The sequence below is a fragment of the Delphinapterus leucas genome, chromosome 16 (genome assembly GCF_059928025.1).
Source record: "Delphinapterus leucas isolate spDelLeu-1000000601 "Yukka" chromosome 16, BTC_Dleu_Yukka2, whole genome shotgun sequence".
NCBI classification, from domain to species: Eukaryota; Metazoa; Chordata; class Mammalia; order Artiodactyla; family Monodontidae; genus Delphinapterus; species Delphinapterus leucas.
The window spans coordinates 51,870,314-51,886,126 of NC_143144.1; the positions used below are offsets into that span (position 1 = coordinate 51,870,314).

General features: G+C 42.9%; 1 protein-coding gene across 1 annotated transcript; it reads right to left on the reverse strand.

The window, feature by feature from the left end:
• Nucleotides 1-192: 192 nt before the first annotated feature.
• ANKRD1 (ankyrin repeat domain 1) lies at nucleotides 193-8,118 on the reverse strand. The gene is made up of 9 exons (XM_022569369.3): nucleotides 8,077-8,118; nucleotides 7,237-7,416; nucleotides 6,183-6,320; nucleotides 5,948-6,055; nucleotides 4,810-4,908; nucleotides 3,180-3,278; nucleotides 2,939-3,037; nucleotides 2,703-2,801; nucleotides 193-607 (listed from the first exon to the last, which is right to left on the reverse strand). The coding sequence occupies exons 1-9, from the start codon at nucleotides 8,101-8,103 to the stop codon at nucleotides 497-499; spliced, it is 960 nt and encodes a 319-aa protein (XP_022425077.1). The 5' UTR covers nucleotides 8,104-8,118; the 3' UTR covers nucleotides 193-496.
• Between the last annotated feature and the right edge of the window lie 7,695 nt (nucleotides 8,119-15,813).

Below are 15,813 nucleotides of genomic sequence, written 5' to 3' on the forward strand. Positions count from 1 at the left end.
GAATCACTTTCATTCTGTTTCCTTTCCTGTCGCTACAGGCTTTCCATGGCCTCACACTTCAGCATGAAAAGTTCAGGAGAAAAGAAGGCTGCAATAATCCCCTTTGTCTTTCAAAAACACCCTGAAACATCTTCCATAAGCGAGGTGACACGTAAGTCGGCACTGACAGCACTTCTGGTTAACACAGTTTAAGGGCTACCTATGGGAAGAGGCTCTGATGCATCCCATAGAAACTAAGCTTGTTCTCCAAATGGGTGACCACAAAGGATCTGAATGTCGGTGGTATCACAGTAAATAAATAAATAAACAGTAATAAATACAAATAAATAGAGTGGGTTTCACTAAGGGAAATGTCAATACCTATGTCCCTGTGCTTTCTCAAAACATAATTAGGTGCCGCTTTACAACAGGTTGATAAAGAGAAGCTGGTTTTCATGATGAGTTGCTCTTCGGGGCGGTGAAGAGCAGCCAATGGAAGCTTCTATCGTCGTTTTTCTCAGAATGTCTCTATGCGAGAGGCTTTGTAGGAGTTCTCTTTGAGGCTGTCAAATATTGCTTTGGTTCCATTCTGCCACTGTAGCACCAGATCTATCGGGGTCTTCCCAGCCTAATCAAAATAGAGGAGGGAATTTGACTTCCGGGGGGAGGCGTTTATAAATTCATCTCGTGTGTGTGTGTGTGTGTGTGTGTATGTGTGTGTATGTGTATTTAATGAGGTAATGGATAGGTGTATGTTATTGAAGTGTTTTATGTTTTCCATTATGAGTGATTTGCAGTTTATATTCAAACCAGCCCTTCACTGTTTCTCACGGGAATGCTTTTGGCATTTCAGATTAGCAATGGTTTTCTTTCCTGTGGGATATCCCAGGTGGTGGTAAAAATCCCCAGTCCCTAGACACTAAACAGCAAGAGTAAGCCAAGTCATTTTCAAACTCAAAAAATGCCTCCATACTTACCCAGTATCCTGCAAAATGGGTATGGGGAGGTAGTAGTATCCCTCTTGGTCAAGAACCACTTCCTATCAATTTGGAAAATGATTCCTGATTGATAAAAACTGGTGGAGAATGAGCTGCTTCAACACCTTGGCTTAAGTACACAAGTACCACTCCAAGGGGTAGATTTTTCACAGCTGCTCAGAACTTACATTGGTCTCTCCCAAGAAATTTATTTTTCTTGGAGATGATATCAATGATGTATGAATAAGTAACTTTTGAGACCAAAAGTTTTTTACCTCAAGCATACATCTCAAGATATTTACAACAATTAAAACTGTGTCACCTCTCAACTCTTGTCTTTAAATTTGAGAAGTCCTAAAATTTTCCATCTCTGTTCATTCAGAAGTCTCTCTTTATCCCAGAGATTGCAGACTGGCAGCTTTGAGATGCAAATAAAGCTAGAGACCTGTTTTGGCCCAAACAGAGCTTAGATTTTTTTTAAACCTGGAATTAATTGGCAACAGTTGGAAATTAAGAGATTTCCCAGCTGAATTTGTGATCTCTGTGAAAAAACTGGGAGACCTGGCGGCACAATTCCCGTGGTTTCACGGAGCAGCAATGGGCTGAGTTGGGGAAGGGCTGCTACCTTTAAGTAAGCTGTGTGCATGGCACCAGCAGCCACCATGTAAGTCATCTATGCCATCTGCCTGGAACCTGTGCGGATTTGAGTTAGTGGCCCTGCAACCTTCATTCTGGACCTTCTCACCTTGTAGCATCGCACCTGTGCCCCCTCCCAGTGATATTTTTAAAGCTTAGATGATGCTTGAGTGGGAATTGGGACCATGAGGAAAATTTGGTTACATTCCCTGGCTTACAGATGAAGCTTAATTAATACGTACTTATAAAGGGGACTTATACAAGCATTTTCAGGGCCTAAATACAGGAAAGTATTTTGAGGGATGTGCAGATAAACCAAAGAGGAGAATGAACAGAAATTATCTCAAAAATATAGGCAATGGAGCTTCCCTGGTGGCGCAGTGGTTGAGAGTCCGCCTGCCGATGCAGGGGACACGGGTTCGTGCCCTGGTCTAGGAAGATCCCACATGCCGCGGAGCGGCTGGGCCCGTGAGCCATGGCCGCTGAACCTGCGTGTCCGGAGCCTGTGCTCCGCAGCGGGAGAGGCCACAACAGTGAGAGGCCCGCATACCGCAAAGAAAAAAAGGAAAAAAAAAAAAAAGCAAAAGCATGGCTCCCCCTGGAAAAAGTGGTAGCCTGTCATGCTGCTGTAAGGAGGGGAGGACTATTCAGAATTACTTGGATTAGATGTTGATTAATTTGAGTTCCTTGGCCCTTGGTTGCATTGACCACTGTGGAATTTTTGACAGCTTCAGCAATGCTGGGTGTTTTTATTCCTGACTACCCCAAACCTTGCTCAGCCAGGGATGGCCAAGGCAGACTGTGCTTATGTCTGTAAGTGTGGGCGGTTTGGCCATCTTTTATCTTCAAGGCCAAATTTTTAAAGAATTACTACAGGCTATATTAGGCACCGAGGTCATAGCAGTCACGATGGCTTCCCCATCTCTGACCAGGTGATCTGAGTCCTTGCCAAACTCAGCAATGTCCTTATGGGAATGACCAGGGGCATTTAAACCATCAAGAGACCCCTGAAATATCAACACTACCGTTGTAAGAATGTTTTCAAGTATGTGAGCCATATTTTTGTTCATGAGAAAGCTGGCAAGCAGGGCCCCTTGCTTGAGCACTTACACAGTTCTTGATGTTGAGGTCGGCGCCATACGTGATCAGGAGTCTGATCATCTTGTACCGGTTCAGCCTCACGGCGTCGTGCAGGGGGGTATCTCCTTCCTAGAGAAGCAGAGTGAACAGACAAGGTGAGCCTGAGGCCAGGAAGTGGGTCCCGCAAGGGTGCCCGGCTGGGGCAGTTATTCCAAATATGTAAATGAGTGAAGCTTTAGAAGGCCAAACTCTGCCGGGCTACTCACTCGGTCCTTGGCGTTGAGTTCCGCCTCGCAGGCGATGATATGCTCTGCGCACTCGTAGTGGCCGGTCCTCACCGCCACGTGCAGCGCCGTGCTGAGCAACTGCAAAATGCAAGAGCCTGCTGTGTCCCTGGGCTTGAGGACAAAGGCTGCCCAGACCCCAAGGCATGTGTGAAGGGGAGAAGTGGAGGAGGGACAGGGTGGAGGAGGGGAAGAAGGAGGGGGACAGGAGGAGGAGAAATACCTTATCCCGCGCACTGATTTTTGCTCCTTTGTTCAGCAACAGTTTTAAGACATCCAGGTTTCCTCCGCGGCTTGCCCAGTGAATGGCTGTGGATTCAAGCTATACCGGGAAGGTAAAAGGACAGGAGTTAGTGAAAGAAGAACCTAAACAGAGGACTTAGTACTTCGTTTCTAAAGCCCAGGAACGCCAGGTTTGCTAGGGCATCCGTGGGTGACACTGGGCTGTCCTCGTCTAGGTTGCCAGTTGTAACTATTGTAGTCGAAGGCTCTTGCCTAATGTTTTGGCTAAACTCTTAAGTGTGTGAATGTGAGTGTATGCGCTTCTGTGTATGTATCTATGTGCGTGTTTGCATCGTTAGGAGGTTCTTAATAAACCTAATAAATCTTTTTAAAAGAGGATAAGAACTACAATTTATTGGGAATTTCCTCGTGCCAACATAGTGCCGCGTACTTCAGACACAATGATGCTCCCAGCAACATTATGAAGTGGGTATTCTGTGCTCGTTTTGCAGATGAGAAAAACAAGGCTCCGAAATATTCAAGTTTCTTGCCCAAGGAAACACAGCTAGTAAGTGGCAGAAGAGATATTCCAACCCACAGTCTGCCTGGAACTTTTAACCGCTTTTGCCAGATAGACTCAACAGTTCTAGACAAATGTATTTTAAAATTCTGGCAGAATAAAAGTATTCCCTTCCAAAAGATGTTCATCTGGATCTGACACCTCTCCCTTGTCCCTGTTGTTTTTTCCTCATCCCTTGCTGGTTCTCTCCTGCCATTTGTGCCAGCACACCCTCTGTACCTTGACCATCATCACTCATGGTCACTGCACTTACTCATAGGAGTAAGTCTGGTATATCCCTGGCCCTCCAAATCCCATGCTTGTGAATTTTTGTGTCTTTCTATACAAACTTTATATTTTGTTTCTTTTCTTGTTTTTCTGTGTGTACGTCTTTTGGGCTCAATTTTGGCCAGTTCCTTTGGACTTTTCCAGTCCCTTTTCCACTTTGCTGAAAAGTCAAATTGAGCTGTATTTAAATAAAGCATTTTCCCAGCTCAATCTTCAGGTCGTAAAATATGCTGTGTACCGGTCTGTGTAGAAATCACAGTGGTTGAATTACTGAGGTCTGAATAGCAGCTACTTTCCGTAGATGCAATTCATTTTGTATGCAGTCTAGCCCCAAATCTCACAGATGGCAATCGGCATCTATCATATAAGGTGTGCAGCTAGAGAATTCTGAGATGTTGTTGGCAGCCAAGGGGCCAGGAGCAGGCGGCCACATATGGTGGAAGGACATGGAGGCTGAAAGGCAAGTGTTGACTGCGTTACTTCTCAGTAAGGCTACTGACTTGATAATGACCCAAGTCTTCGATGAGGATATTGAATTCTGTCCAGCAGCTCTCACTTCCTTCGTTTCCCTGGAACACTCCTCTCCTTTCAGTATGTGTAGAAAATACTTCCCACATGACCTAGTCCCATCTCCCAACTTCCCTTTGTATGGAGAAACGAGCTTCTGCCTAGTTCTCGCGGATCAATTTTCAATACAGTCAGCCCCCTTTTCCATTGTAGGTTTTCTCAAGTTTCATATAGTCTACTTACTTTGGCTCACTTCCAAACAAAGAAATATATTTACCATATCACGGAATTCAATCTGGGCTCCAGCTTCTATTAACTTCTCCACAATTGCCAAATGTCCTTCTAAGCATGCTCTATGAAGAGCTGTCCGTTTATACTGTCAAAATAGAGATTTAAGAAAGAGAGGGAGCGATGCATATAAAAATGAGCATAAATCCTTTCTAAGAAGTATGAAGCTGGGGACTCTGATGACCTAGCTGATAGAAACTTGAGTGCTTCTTTATGAATTAGAAATGTCAATTTTACTAAACTTGTTGTCGACAACAATTATTCTGCAACTGAGATTTGCGCCTCCTGCAACATACATTTGTAAGTGCTTCGAGGTCTACATTGAGGCACGTGGGCTTAAAGATTCAAAACTACCTAAATGCTGACATTTCCCTTTCTTGTATTTTGTGCCTTCATGGTGTTTGTAGTATTTGCCATGCAGTTCAGGCTGTTTTCTTCCATCTGGGACGGTTGATAGGTTGAATATCAAAAAGCATTCAATTCATTTTTAAGAAAATGGGAGACATTTTTCATTCAACTTCAGAAATGATTCCCCATTTCAATTCATGGGGGAAAGGATACAAAAAGGATTAGTGATTTCTGGTAAATGGCTTCATATAAATGGATTAATAGACTGTGCTGGAACACCTTTTAGGCATTTCACTCCAATGCCCTCTATTTTCAGATAAGGAAACTGAGGTCCAGAAAATGCAGATTGGCTGCTAAAAATCAAATAGGCCAGTAGTGATAGAGCTAGCACTTGAACTCCAGTCTACAGATTCCCTGTGTGGAGCTGATGTATTTGAGTCCAATCAAAGATAATGCTAATAATATATTTCTCCATTGGTGACTCGTTGGTCCTGCCGTATTAAGAGTCTATCCCAAAGATCTAAAAATTAAAGACAAGCTGAAAAAGCAGTCAGAAGTATATTAGACTGCAAAAAATAATGCAATCCGTAGCACTAATCCAGCATTTTCTTTTTTTGGACCACTGCACTCCCCTGTTATGCTATTGGCATATGTGGCAACAGCTGGGGAGACTGTTTCAGGTGGATTGATTTTTGGCACCAGATTAGCAAGGCTGCAGCAAAGCATAAGAAACACAAAACTAATGAGCTGGATTTTGCAGTGCTTTGTATAAGCCTTACCTCATCACAGACATCTGGATTGTTCTTGTCTGACAAGAATTTTTCTACTACTGGCAGTTTATTCTCCAGGGCAGCCTTCAGAAAACTAGGCACATCCACAGGTTCTGTCTAAAGCCGAAAAAACAGTGTGAGAGTTACCATGGGTTTTCCAACATTCAGTCACACCCTTCACAGATATTTATTCCCCTGTAGCCTAATGCCGAGGTGTAATACTGCAAAACCAAGCAGCCCTTACGATGATTTCGGGTTCAGTTTCCTTCACAACTGGAACTTTAGTTTTCCTGTATTTTTTCCTTTTCTTCAGTTGAATGATGATTTCAAGGTCTTCTAAATTTTCAAGCTTTGATCTTTGTTCTAGTTTTTTCTTCTTGAGCTAAAAAAGAAATCCATGTTTCAAAATACAGTGAGTTCTACTGACAAGCATTCTGGTTGTGTCAAAACAGAATCTGCAAGGTCTGAGCTAAGTACGTGAACAGTTTGCGCAAAAAGATAAAAAATTTATAATAAGTCTTTGACTTGGATTTAGTGATTTCTTATTCAAGTACTTAGGGGTCAAATTTTTCAGCTAATTGCCTTCATCTTCACTTTCCTTTCTCATAGCATCAGCTTTTCACTGGAGATAGGATCTAGTTTCTAAGTGATGATTTTGTAATTATTTCCATAAACAAACCCCAGATTTCTGTAGAATTTTGTATCATGCTCATGAATTTTTTTTTTTTTTTTTACCCAAAAGACTCCACTAATAAGTTTTGAGCTCTAAAATGTCAATGCCAGTGTCTTTCAGGTGGCCCACTAAGCAGGGCTCATGAAATAGACTATCCTGGACTACAGCTAACAAATGCATGTTTTATCTGTGGTTAGTAAGTAATGAAAATTCACCCAGCAACACATTTTGTCAACACAGAAAGCGGCCACAGTCAAACAATGATCCATGGACCACAAACCACATTACTAAGAAAAAGAAGGCTCCCTTGTTTGGGATTAACTAGACAGTGTAAGACATCAGAAATTCACTGGACACATTTCTCTTTCCAAGTCTTTCAATCAAAACACAGTCACAGAACATACAGTGATTGATTTGGAATCCAGAGGTCATAGTCTTGCCAAAGAATTATTTCCTGCAACCTGTCCCACAGAAGTTGCTTCTTTATAGGTTAGAATCTGGTAAAGAAACATCTTTGGAATGGTTGCATTTGTTTGGTTTCTCTCTCTTCTCCTTCCTGTCTGGCACCTCCATCCTCTGCCCCGTCCCCAACCTCCCACTCATGAATTTCATGGAAGGGTCTTACCTCTGCCTCTCGCTGTTTCTCAGTTTTCCACTGTTGCTCCCGCAGGCTCACAAAGTGGGCTGGAAGTGTTTTCAGGTCCTCTTGCTTCTCTAAAGTGACAGCAGCTTCATACTCTCCATCTCTGAAATCCTCAGGAAGGAACTCCCCAGCGTCCCCACTGCCATTCTTCTTCCCTGTAACCTACAAGGGAAGATGGCAGGGTCAGAAGTAGCAGGCCTGTCCTGGGGTCATTCTCCACAGAAGATGCTGCAGGCAGCCCCCGGCCTTCCCTCCCTGCTGACGGTGGCCTCCATTGCAGCACATTCTCCTATCTCAGGCAGCAACGAGTTGCTGCAGTGTTCCAGGATAGCCTTCAGATGCTTGTCCCCCTCTCTTGGTTAAATCAAGGTTTAGGTTAGGTTGAAATGTTTAAATCTACTTTTAATTTACTTAATCACATTTTTCCTAGGAAAATCACAATCTGGCCTCCGCATCCCCACCGATTATTTAAAATTGTTTCATTTTAGGTTGATGATCCCTTGCCTTGAGTTATAGTTTCCAGACATATATTCTTGCAATAGAACTTCTCCCCTAAGGCATTTTGATAACAATACATGATTACACACTTTAGTAATAAAAGCGAAGGAGAAGATAATAGATAGGAAATATGTAGAGAATTCATTACTGCCAGCTCCCTTTTTCCAGTTTCACTTATTTCATCACATAAACCAACCATTTTCCATATATGACATTTTCAGAGTACCAGCACATTATGCAAGAAAGAAAAGGGCATTTCAATTTTCAAATAAAAATCAAGGCTGCCCCATTTTTCACTGCGTAGAAATAATGTGCTTTACATACCAGCTCTTCTACTTTCAGAACCATCATGTTGACCTAAAGTTCCTCTGTCTGTTTTCCTCCTGGGGGTTGAAACGTTGAGTCGGCCCTGGGGAGCCCCCTTGCTCTGATCAGCTTATATAGCTAGGGCCCGGTGAGCTAATCTTCCAACCTGGGAACCCAAGTAACACCCCTGCCCCCACCCGGGGCCAGCTCAGAGGCAGGTGAAGTTTCATTCCAGACTCAGTGTCTGGGAAGCAGGAGAGGGAGGGGATGACAAGTAACCCCACTGAATATGTGAATCAGGAAGAAATGTGAGAGGGCCATTCCTTTGGCAGTGACCACACCGCTCAGCAATGCAAGTCATCCTATTTATCGGGAAGCCAGGGGACAGCTGTCTGTTGACATTGCACCACACCACTGCTCCTTTTCCTTCTTTGTCAGCTTTCATATGACTAACCCTATCAAGAAAATGTAAATGCCCTACATATCACACCACCAATAATATCTTTCTGATAACCAGACTTATCCACACGTCACTTGGGGGAAGTGTTGCTTCAGGACATCCTATTCCCATGGGTAAACAGCCTGAGAGGAAAGGATCCGGGTCCTAATTGCCCTTGTCTATATCTGTTTGGAATTCTCTGGAGTGATGTCTGGGGCTAAAAAGGCCCCATGACATGCCACCTTCCCATCATTATAAGAAATTGAAAGCATTCAGTAATGCACTTTTATTTTATGGTGTCACAGGCCATAATTAGCACATGACATGCTTACTGTCTTCTTAAACAGCATGCTTACTGGAGCAATTTTTATTCAAAAAGTTTCCAAAATGTCCCAAGATAGGTTATATGAGATCGGTTATTAGTAACAATATAACCTTGATTAGGTCAGAGAGCCAAAGTGCTCAGGTGCTGTGGATAAAAGACTAACCTGTGGGAGCTGGTCAATGGAAAACTGATGAATTCATAAAAGTGCCAACAAAAGATCAAGATAAAAAAAATAATTACATGGGACTGAGTGACCTGATGAGGATGATTATAATTTTTGTGACTCTCCGTTTTAATTAAAAAAAAATCCCACAAGGACTCAGAGGCAAAAAATATACAAGTCAATTTTCACCGCAAAGTAAAGGAGCTGTTACAGTGGAGGATTCCCGGACTGAATGTCAATATTATGACATAGTATGAGTGTGTTTCGTGTTTGGTAATTGCAATCATTGTTGCTTTTGTTGCGGTCATCCATTTACAATGCTTGGTGTCAGTTTGTTTATCTCTTGTAAAAATAAAATACAGTGTGTATGTGTGAGTTGTGGGGGAAAAAAAAGGAAATTTAAAATTCCTGGAAAAAAAAATAAAGTTAATTAGTAAGTAAAAAATAATAATAATAAAAAAGGCATATCCCTGGGCCCCACCTCAGGCATTCTGAGTTGATTTATGGTGAGTCCTAGGAATCTGTATTTTTCAAAGCACTCAGGTAATTCTGATGCATGAATGCTTGATACAGGTTGCCAGAGGAGCAAAGAGCTTTGTTTTGGGATGGGGTGAAAAGACCTCTGTTTCTGGCTTCTCATCTCTGAGGTGTTTAATTATGTGAAAATACTTAGGTCTCTTTACAGTTCAAGGAGAAACTGAGATTACTATCTCCAAAGCCATTTAAAACCTAATTTTTCTTAGTAAAAGAAAGGAGTGGGGGAGTGAGAGTCTGAATGGAACAAGTGTGTTCATTAGGATGTTATGTTGACCTTTGTTTATCACTCCCTTAAACGTGTCCACACAACAAACATGGCTGCCAATCTCTTCCCCCTTGAACTGATGTTTTTTCTGGAACTTTCAGAATGAGACATTGACACACACACCCCAAAACCAAAGTGCTGGCAAAGAGGGACCCTCGCAATAACTCCTGTTATATATTCTGGTCTCCTAAAGTTCTATCCTAAAAGGTTTTACTTAAAGGAAATTTCCTGGCATTTTCTTTGAGGTGGAGACAGCTATAACCATTTTCATTGGTCTCATTAAATAAGAAGTGGCCATTTAAGGTTTTCCTACCATTTGTGTTATGCCTTTTTGTTCCAGGCCTGACCCAAACTGAGGGGAGCCTTAGGAGATATCTTTGAGGGAAGGGTTGTGCGTTGTTTAAGCATCTTGGATATAGAATCCCAGAGCTGTTAGTGCCCTCAGAGTTCAAACAAGACCAATGCTTTCATTCTGCAGAGAGGATGCTGAGGCACAGAAATGTGTTGTCACTGGCTGCAGACACACAGCTAGTTGGTGGATGCTAGGTTGAAGAGTTTGGATTCCATCCATCAGAAGCAGAGAATCACTGAGGCCAGAGCAGATTTCCCATGGTGGTTCATACCTAGACCCACTCAGGGCCCAACCAAAACTGATTAAAGGGCTCTTCTGTGTTCAGATCACCTCAAAAAATGGAAGTGAAAGTGGGTGGGAGGGCTCACCAAGCCCATTCCTTCCTCTGGTCAATTAATCATCCCCTCAAACCTGACTGGTTGTATGCAGGAGAGTCCAAGAAGTACCAAAACTTGGCAGAGGATGACGCTTGAGGAAGGGTTGATGGAATGGGCAGAACTTAAAGAAGGAGCCAGCTGGCCAGATCCTCGGGTATCTTCACACGAGGAAAATCATAATTTGTCATTATAAAACATGAGAGGATTTTGCTCTTCAGAAAGAAATTCTAGATACATTTAGCTCCCTAACAACACATCAGACAAAATTGTATTTTCAAATCATTCTTATTCATCAAAATTGAGAACCAAACTTTGCAACTAGAGGAGAGTTCTCTGTCACTTGTTTCTCAGGAGCTTCCCTCCCATAAAAGTTCCCCTAGTGGGATAAGTTCTGAAATTTGTATATTTGGCTTGATCATAACCTCAAACTAGGCATAACCTTTCCTTACCAAGATGAATTAAGACAACAGACCTGCAAGTTGGTTCTAGAATGATTTAGCAACCCAGTGTCAACTATCTGTGGCTGGAATGAGCAGGGGAATAGTCCTGAGCTTGGCCAGGACTTGGCCAGAGTTACCTGACGAACCTTTCCCCTCCCCTCAGGATTTATGCATTTCAACAAGACCAGACTTATAACCCTGTTTACAGGTGAGGAAAGTGAGAGGCAGAGAAGCAGGGCCTAAAGCACCTATTGCTGTCCCCCAGGGTTTGAGAGACATGCCCAGACACCACCAGGGTTCGTGGGCCACAGCTCAGCTCCAAGGACGATTTTGTCTTTACAAATTTTAGGATATTATACTTCTACTCAGACTTTTTACTATATTTTCTTGACTGTGTAAGTAATATATAAATATGTTGTTGAAAATTAAAACAACACAGAGAGAAGGTTGCTTAATTGCAATCTTGCTGAGTGTTGATTCGGTACTTGATTTGTTTCACTTGATCCTTGTCTTAGAGATCATCTTCTAACAGCACAGATAAGTCTGTTTCATTATCTTCAACAACTATATGGATTTCTCTGTGTGGACATACCCTTGCTTATTTAACCATGTTCCTATTTATGGACATTCAGGCTGTGTTTCAAAATGGTCCTTTTATTTGCTACAATCCAAAGTATTTTATAGCACAAAAATGTTATTGTTATTAATACTCCTTTCCCTTAGAGCACCCACCTTGATACTAAAAGGAAGGACTTGGGGGACTGTAGCCAGATTCTGACTTGGAAGCCACATTGTTCTGCTGTTGCACCTGTAATTGCTCATTTTGCCATCCCTCCTAATTGCCTTCCCAGTCCCAGCTGCTACTCACCACTCTTGGCTCAGTGAAATAGCTGACTTTGTGCAACTAGGAACCCAAGTATCCCTACAAGGAAGCCAAGGCTCAGTTACACACTCAGAAATACCAAAGGGAGGTCATAAGGCTGAAGCAAATGAGGTTCAAGGTTGTTTCCCCTCCCCTGCCAACCAGGGATGGAATCACCTGCATTTGAAAAGCCGCACGTACTGAGACATTTTGAGCAGGGTTGTGGCATCTGCCTTTATCTCCTCTCAAAGGACAGAGTCAAGGGCTTCCCTGGTGGCGCAGTGGTTGAGAGTCCACCTGCCGATGCAGGGGACACGGGTTCGTGCCCCGGGCTGGGAAGATCCCACGTGCCGCGGAGCAGCTAGGCCCGTGAGCCATGGCCGCTGAGCCTGCGCGTCCGGAACCTGTGCTCCGCAACAGGAGAGGCCACAACAGTGAGCGTTCCACAAAAAAAAAAAAAAAAAGGACAGAGTCAAGACCAAAGTCCTCCTGTATCCAGGGCTCTGTATAGAAAGTGCATGCACATTGCAGTAAGCAACCCAGTACAAGCTGCCTTTTTGCAGATATCGGCGGCCTCCTTTGGTAGATGTAGGTGAAGGCTGTAGGTCTCTCTTCCACACCTTACAGCAGCAGGTGCCTTGTTGTAAATTATGTAAATTGTGTCTCCAGCCAAATTCTGCCACACATATGGATTCATGTCAGCCAACAGGTACACACAGCCACATGACTGTTGTGTAAACTCAATGAAGCAGCCCCTGGCCATTTAGATCCTAAGACAGTGCCCGGCACAAAAAGTTTACTTGAGGCAGATGAAAGCATTCTAGCAGTAGATTTCAGCTAACTTTCTAGTCTAATCAGGTGACAGAACCTTTCGTGGATGACCCAACACAAGATCTGACCAATTCCTATTACTGAATATAGGCCTAGGACTCTAAAGGGCACAGCGAAGTGCCTGACACATAGTGAAGCTAAATATTTAGTTGACACCTGGCAGGAGTCTTACATTCTTTTCTAGCCAAACCACATATCTTGAATCCTCCTTTCTTAAATAACAAATAATCTGCTAATACTAATTAGAGGTAAAGATAGTTAAAGTGGGTGACCTACTCTGGAGTATGAGCAACTTATTAGCATCTTTCAAACGCCAACTAACCACAGCAAGTGTAACCTCCCAGTTAGGGCACCTCAGAAGTGCCCTTTCCTAGGGTGTGATTCCAAGGCTGAGTGTATCTTAGAATCATCTGTGAAGCTTTTAAAAGGTGCTGATGCCCTGACCTCAACCCAGGTGAATGAAATCTGAATCTTTGCTTTAATATCCAGGTATTGTCTTGGAAAAAAAAAAACTCTCCAGTTGATTCTAATTTCCACCCAGCATTGAGAACACCGCTCCAGAGTATAGATTTAAATGAATATGTACATAAATATACATACGTATATCCTTGAAGATGTAGAAGGCAGTCAAGCCATCCTTATCCCAGTCTCAGAATTCTGATTGTGAAAGGCTTTGCCTTTACTACGACTATGGGAAACAAACACACACACACACACACACACACACATAAAATTTACTCATCAATATTTATTTGGCCCTACTATGTGTCAGGCATTTTTTAGAGCTGAGATATACCAATGCACACAAGAGACAAACTCTCCTGCCCTTGTGGAGTTTTCAGTTTTACTGAGCTATTTAAGGAAAACTGCAGGCAATAGAATATGCTTCTTCTGGCACAAAGCCAAGGAGGGTCAGAGAAGGCAGCAGTTGTATATATATGAAGTTGTAAAGGATGAAGGGTGTAGGATGAGGAATTAGGGAACCTGGCTTTTAATCCTGCCTCTGCCCTGGGACTAGTTGAGCAAGTCCCTTCAACTCCTCAAGTTACCAAAGGAGAACTTTGAACAAAATGATTTCTGGGCCCCTAAAGTTTTATTGAGGTCTCAAAACCACTGAATCAAAAGATAGAAATAAACAACACTCACGTGTGAAGGTCACATGCAGACCACAAAGTTGATTCTCCAAAACCTCTAAAACAGGAAATGGCCGGTAAAGCCTTCACTTGCCCAGCGTATTTCAAACATTTTTAAGACATGCCCCACTTGATAAACATAAAGATCTCACACCCTCTGTTAACATGAATAGAAATGTCAAGATCAGCCTGGGGCCCAAACCAATGAAAGAAATGGTAATATGCTTTTCCAAAGTTTCCCAGGCCTTCGAGATATTGATAAGGCTCCTTCCCTCCTCCTTCCCCTCTGAGAATCTCTGCCCAGGTTCTTGCTTTTGCCAGAGTCCGTGCAGGAAAGGTATCAATAAGCAGGAAGAGCTGTCAGTGACTTTATTTCCTCAGTGTGTTCTCTTTTAGGCTTCTGTCCTAATTCCCAGTCTTAGGAAGGCAGAGCCTTTAACAACCAACATTCTGAGATGGTGATAAAGATGAGTGGACTGCCTGTTACCACTCGGAGAAGAATGGGTGTGTGGAAGAAGCAGCTAATGTGCGTGCATAATGACTCCCCCTCCTGCCCCTAAGCTTTCTGAAAAGCTAAGCTTACTTCATGCGATGAAATTGTACTGAATGGACAGTGGGATGATGGAGAGTTTGCATTGAAGTGGTTTTTAAAAAAGAAGTATGATTGTCATAGTAACACTCTGAAAAGATTTTGATGCAACTTTGGAATTACTTCACATTCAATTACATAGGACATCCACTTGGGGTGAGAGATAAGTGCTTCTGTCACTGCAAACAGAAAGAAAGTCCATTTAAGCTTTCTAGTCCATTTATTAAAGCAGAGGAGAATTATTTTTTAAACACAGTTTCTGACTTTAAGGAGTGTTAGAAAAAAATTCTTCTTGGTGTAGTTTGGAGTTTCCTAATAAAAGAGAAAATGCTGCAAAACATCTTAAGTTTGGGAAGAAGAGAACTCGAGGGCCAGGAAAAGCACTGAGCAGTCATTGAGTCCATTTGCTGACCATCAGGAAGGGCCAGGTTTAGGCAGGTAGGACCCTCTTACTTTAAAGATTAAAACCTCCCTTTGTAAACATCCCAATGCTTAAACTCTCACTTTAACATAGTTTTTTTGTTTTGTTTTGTTTTTTTATGGTTTACCTAAATCTTGGCAGTTCAGTCTGTTTGTTTCATTCTAGCTTCAGGAAAGATCATCACCACCAAAAACGTTGATTGAGCACATTTACAATGAGTTTTGTTAGATCAAGAGGAGAAAAAGCTAAAAGGTGAAGTTTCTGCCCTTGAAATCTTACAGGAACAATCCCCTCTATGGGCTCAAAACCCTTCTTATAACTATGTATTGTTAAACTCTTCAGGACATCAAATTTTGGAGCATAGAAAGGGTTTCAGTACTGTCTAGCCCAGTCCCCAAATTAAACACAGTGGAGCAAGTGACACCAGAAGAGATTAAGTACTTCATCCCAAATCACACACAGAGTCAGGATCCAAATCGAGGTCTCCCTACTTCCAGGCCAGTACTCCACCCCCAGCTTAAAAGTATCTTGGTTATTTTTCTTCACGCTAGCTGATATTCAGTGGTCTGTTCCCTTCCAAGTATTTAAATGCCCACACTGTATCATTTCATGTTTTGCCTCCTCCTATACAGAGGTTTATACCTTGGTCACTTTAATATATATAGGCTCCCATTCCTTGGAGAAATAGCTGATTCCAGGTCTGGAATGGAGAAGGTACAAGATGAGCTCAGACTACACTGTGCTGGAAAGCAAGGAGGTACTCATGGACTATGGGGAACTTGCCCAAAGATGCAGCTGTAACGGCCGTAAGGGCTCCTGCTCTCCAAATTTGGGATATGTCATGTCAAAAAGAATGATGGGGGCTTCCCTGGTGGCGCAGCGGTTGAGAGTCCGCCTGCCGATGCAAGGGACACGGGTTCATGCCCCGGTCCGGGAAGAACCCACATGCCGCGGAGCGGCTGGGCCCGTGAGCCATGGCCGCTGAGCCTGTGCGTCCGGAGCCTGTGCTCCGCAATGGGAG

Excerpts from the sequence above, each read along its gene's own strand:
- ANKRD1 (XM_022569369.3), bottom strand. The coding sequence starts at position 8,103 with ATGATGGTTCTGAAAGTAGAAGAGCTG. Across the intron at positions 3,279-4,809 it reads AGATTGAATTCCGTGATATG|CTTGAATCCACAGCCATTCA; the intron begins GTAAATATATTT and ends TTCCCGGTATAG. Across the intron at positions 608-2,702 it reads ACCTCAACATCAAGAACTGT|GCTGGGAAGACCCCGATAGA; the intron begins GTAAGTGCTCAA and ends TATTTTGATTAG.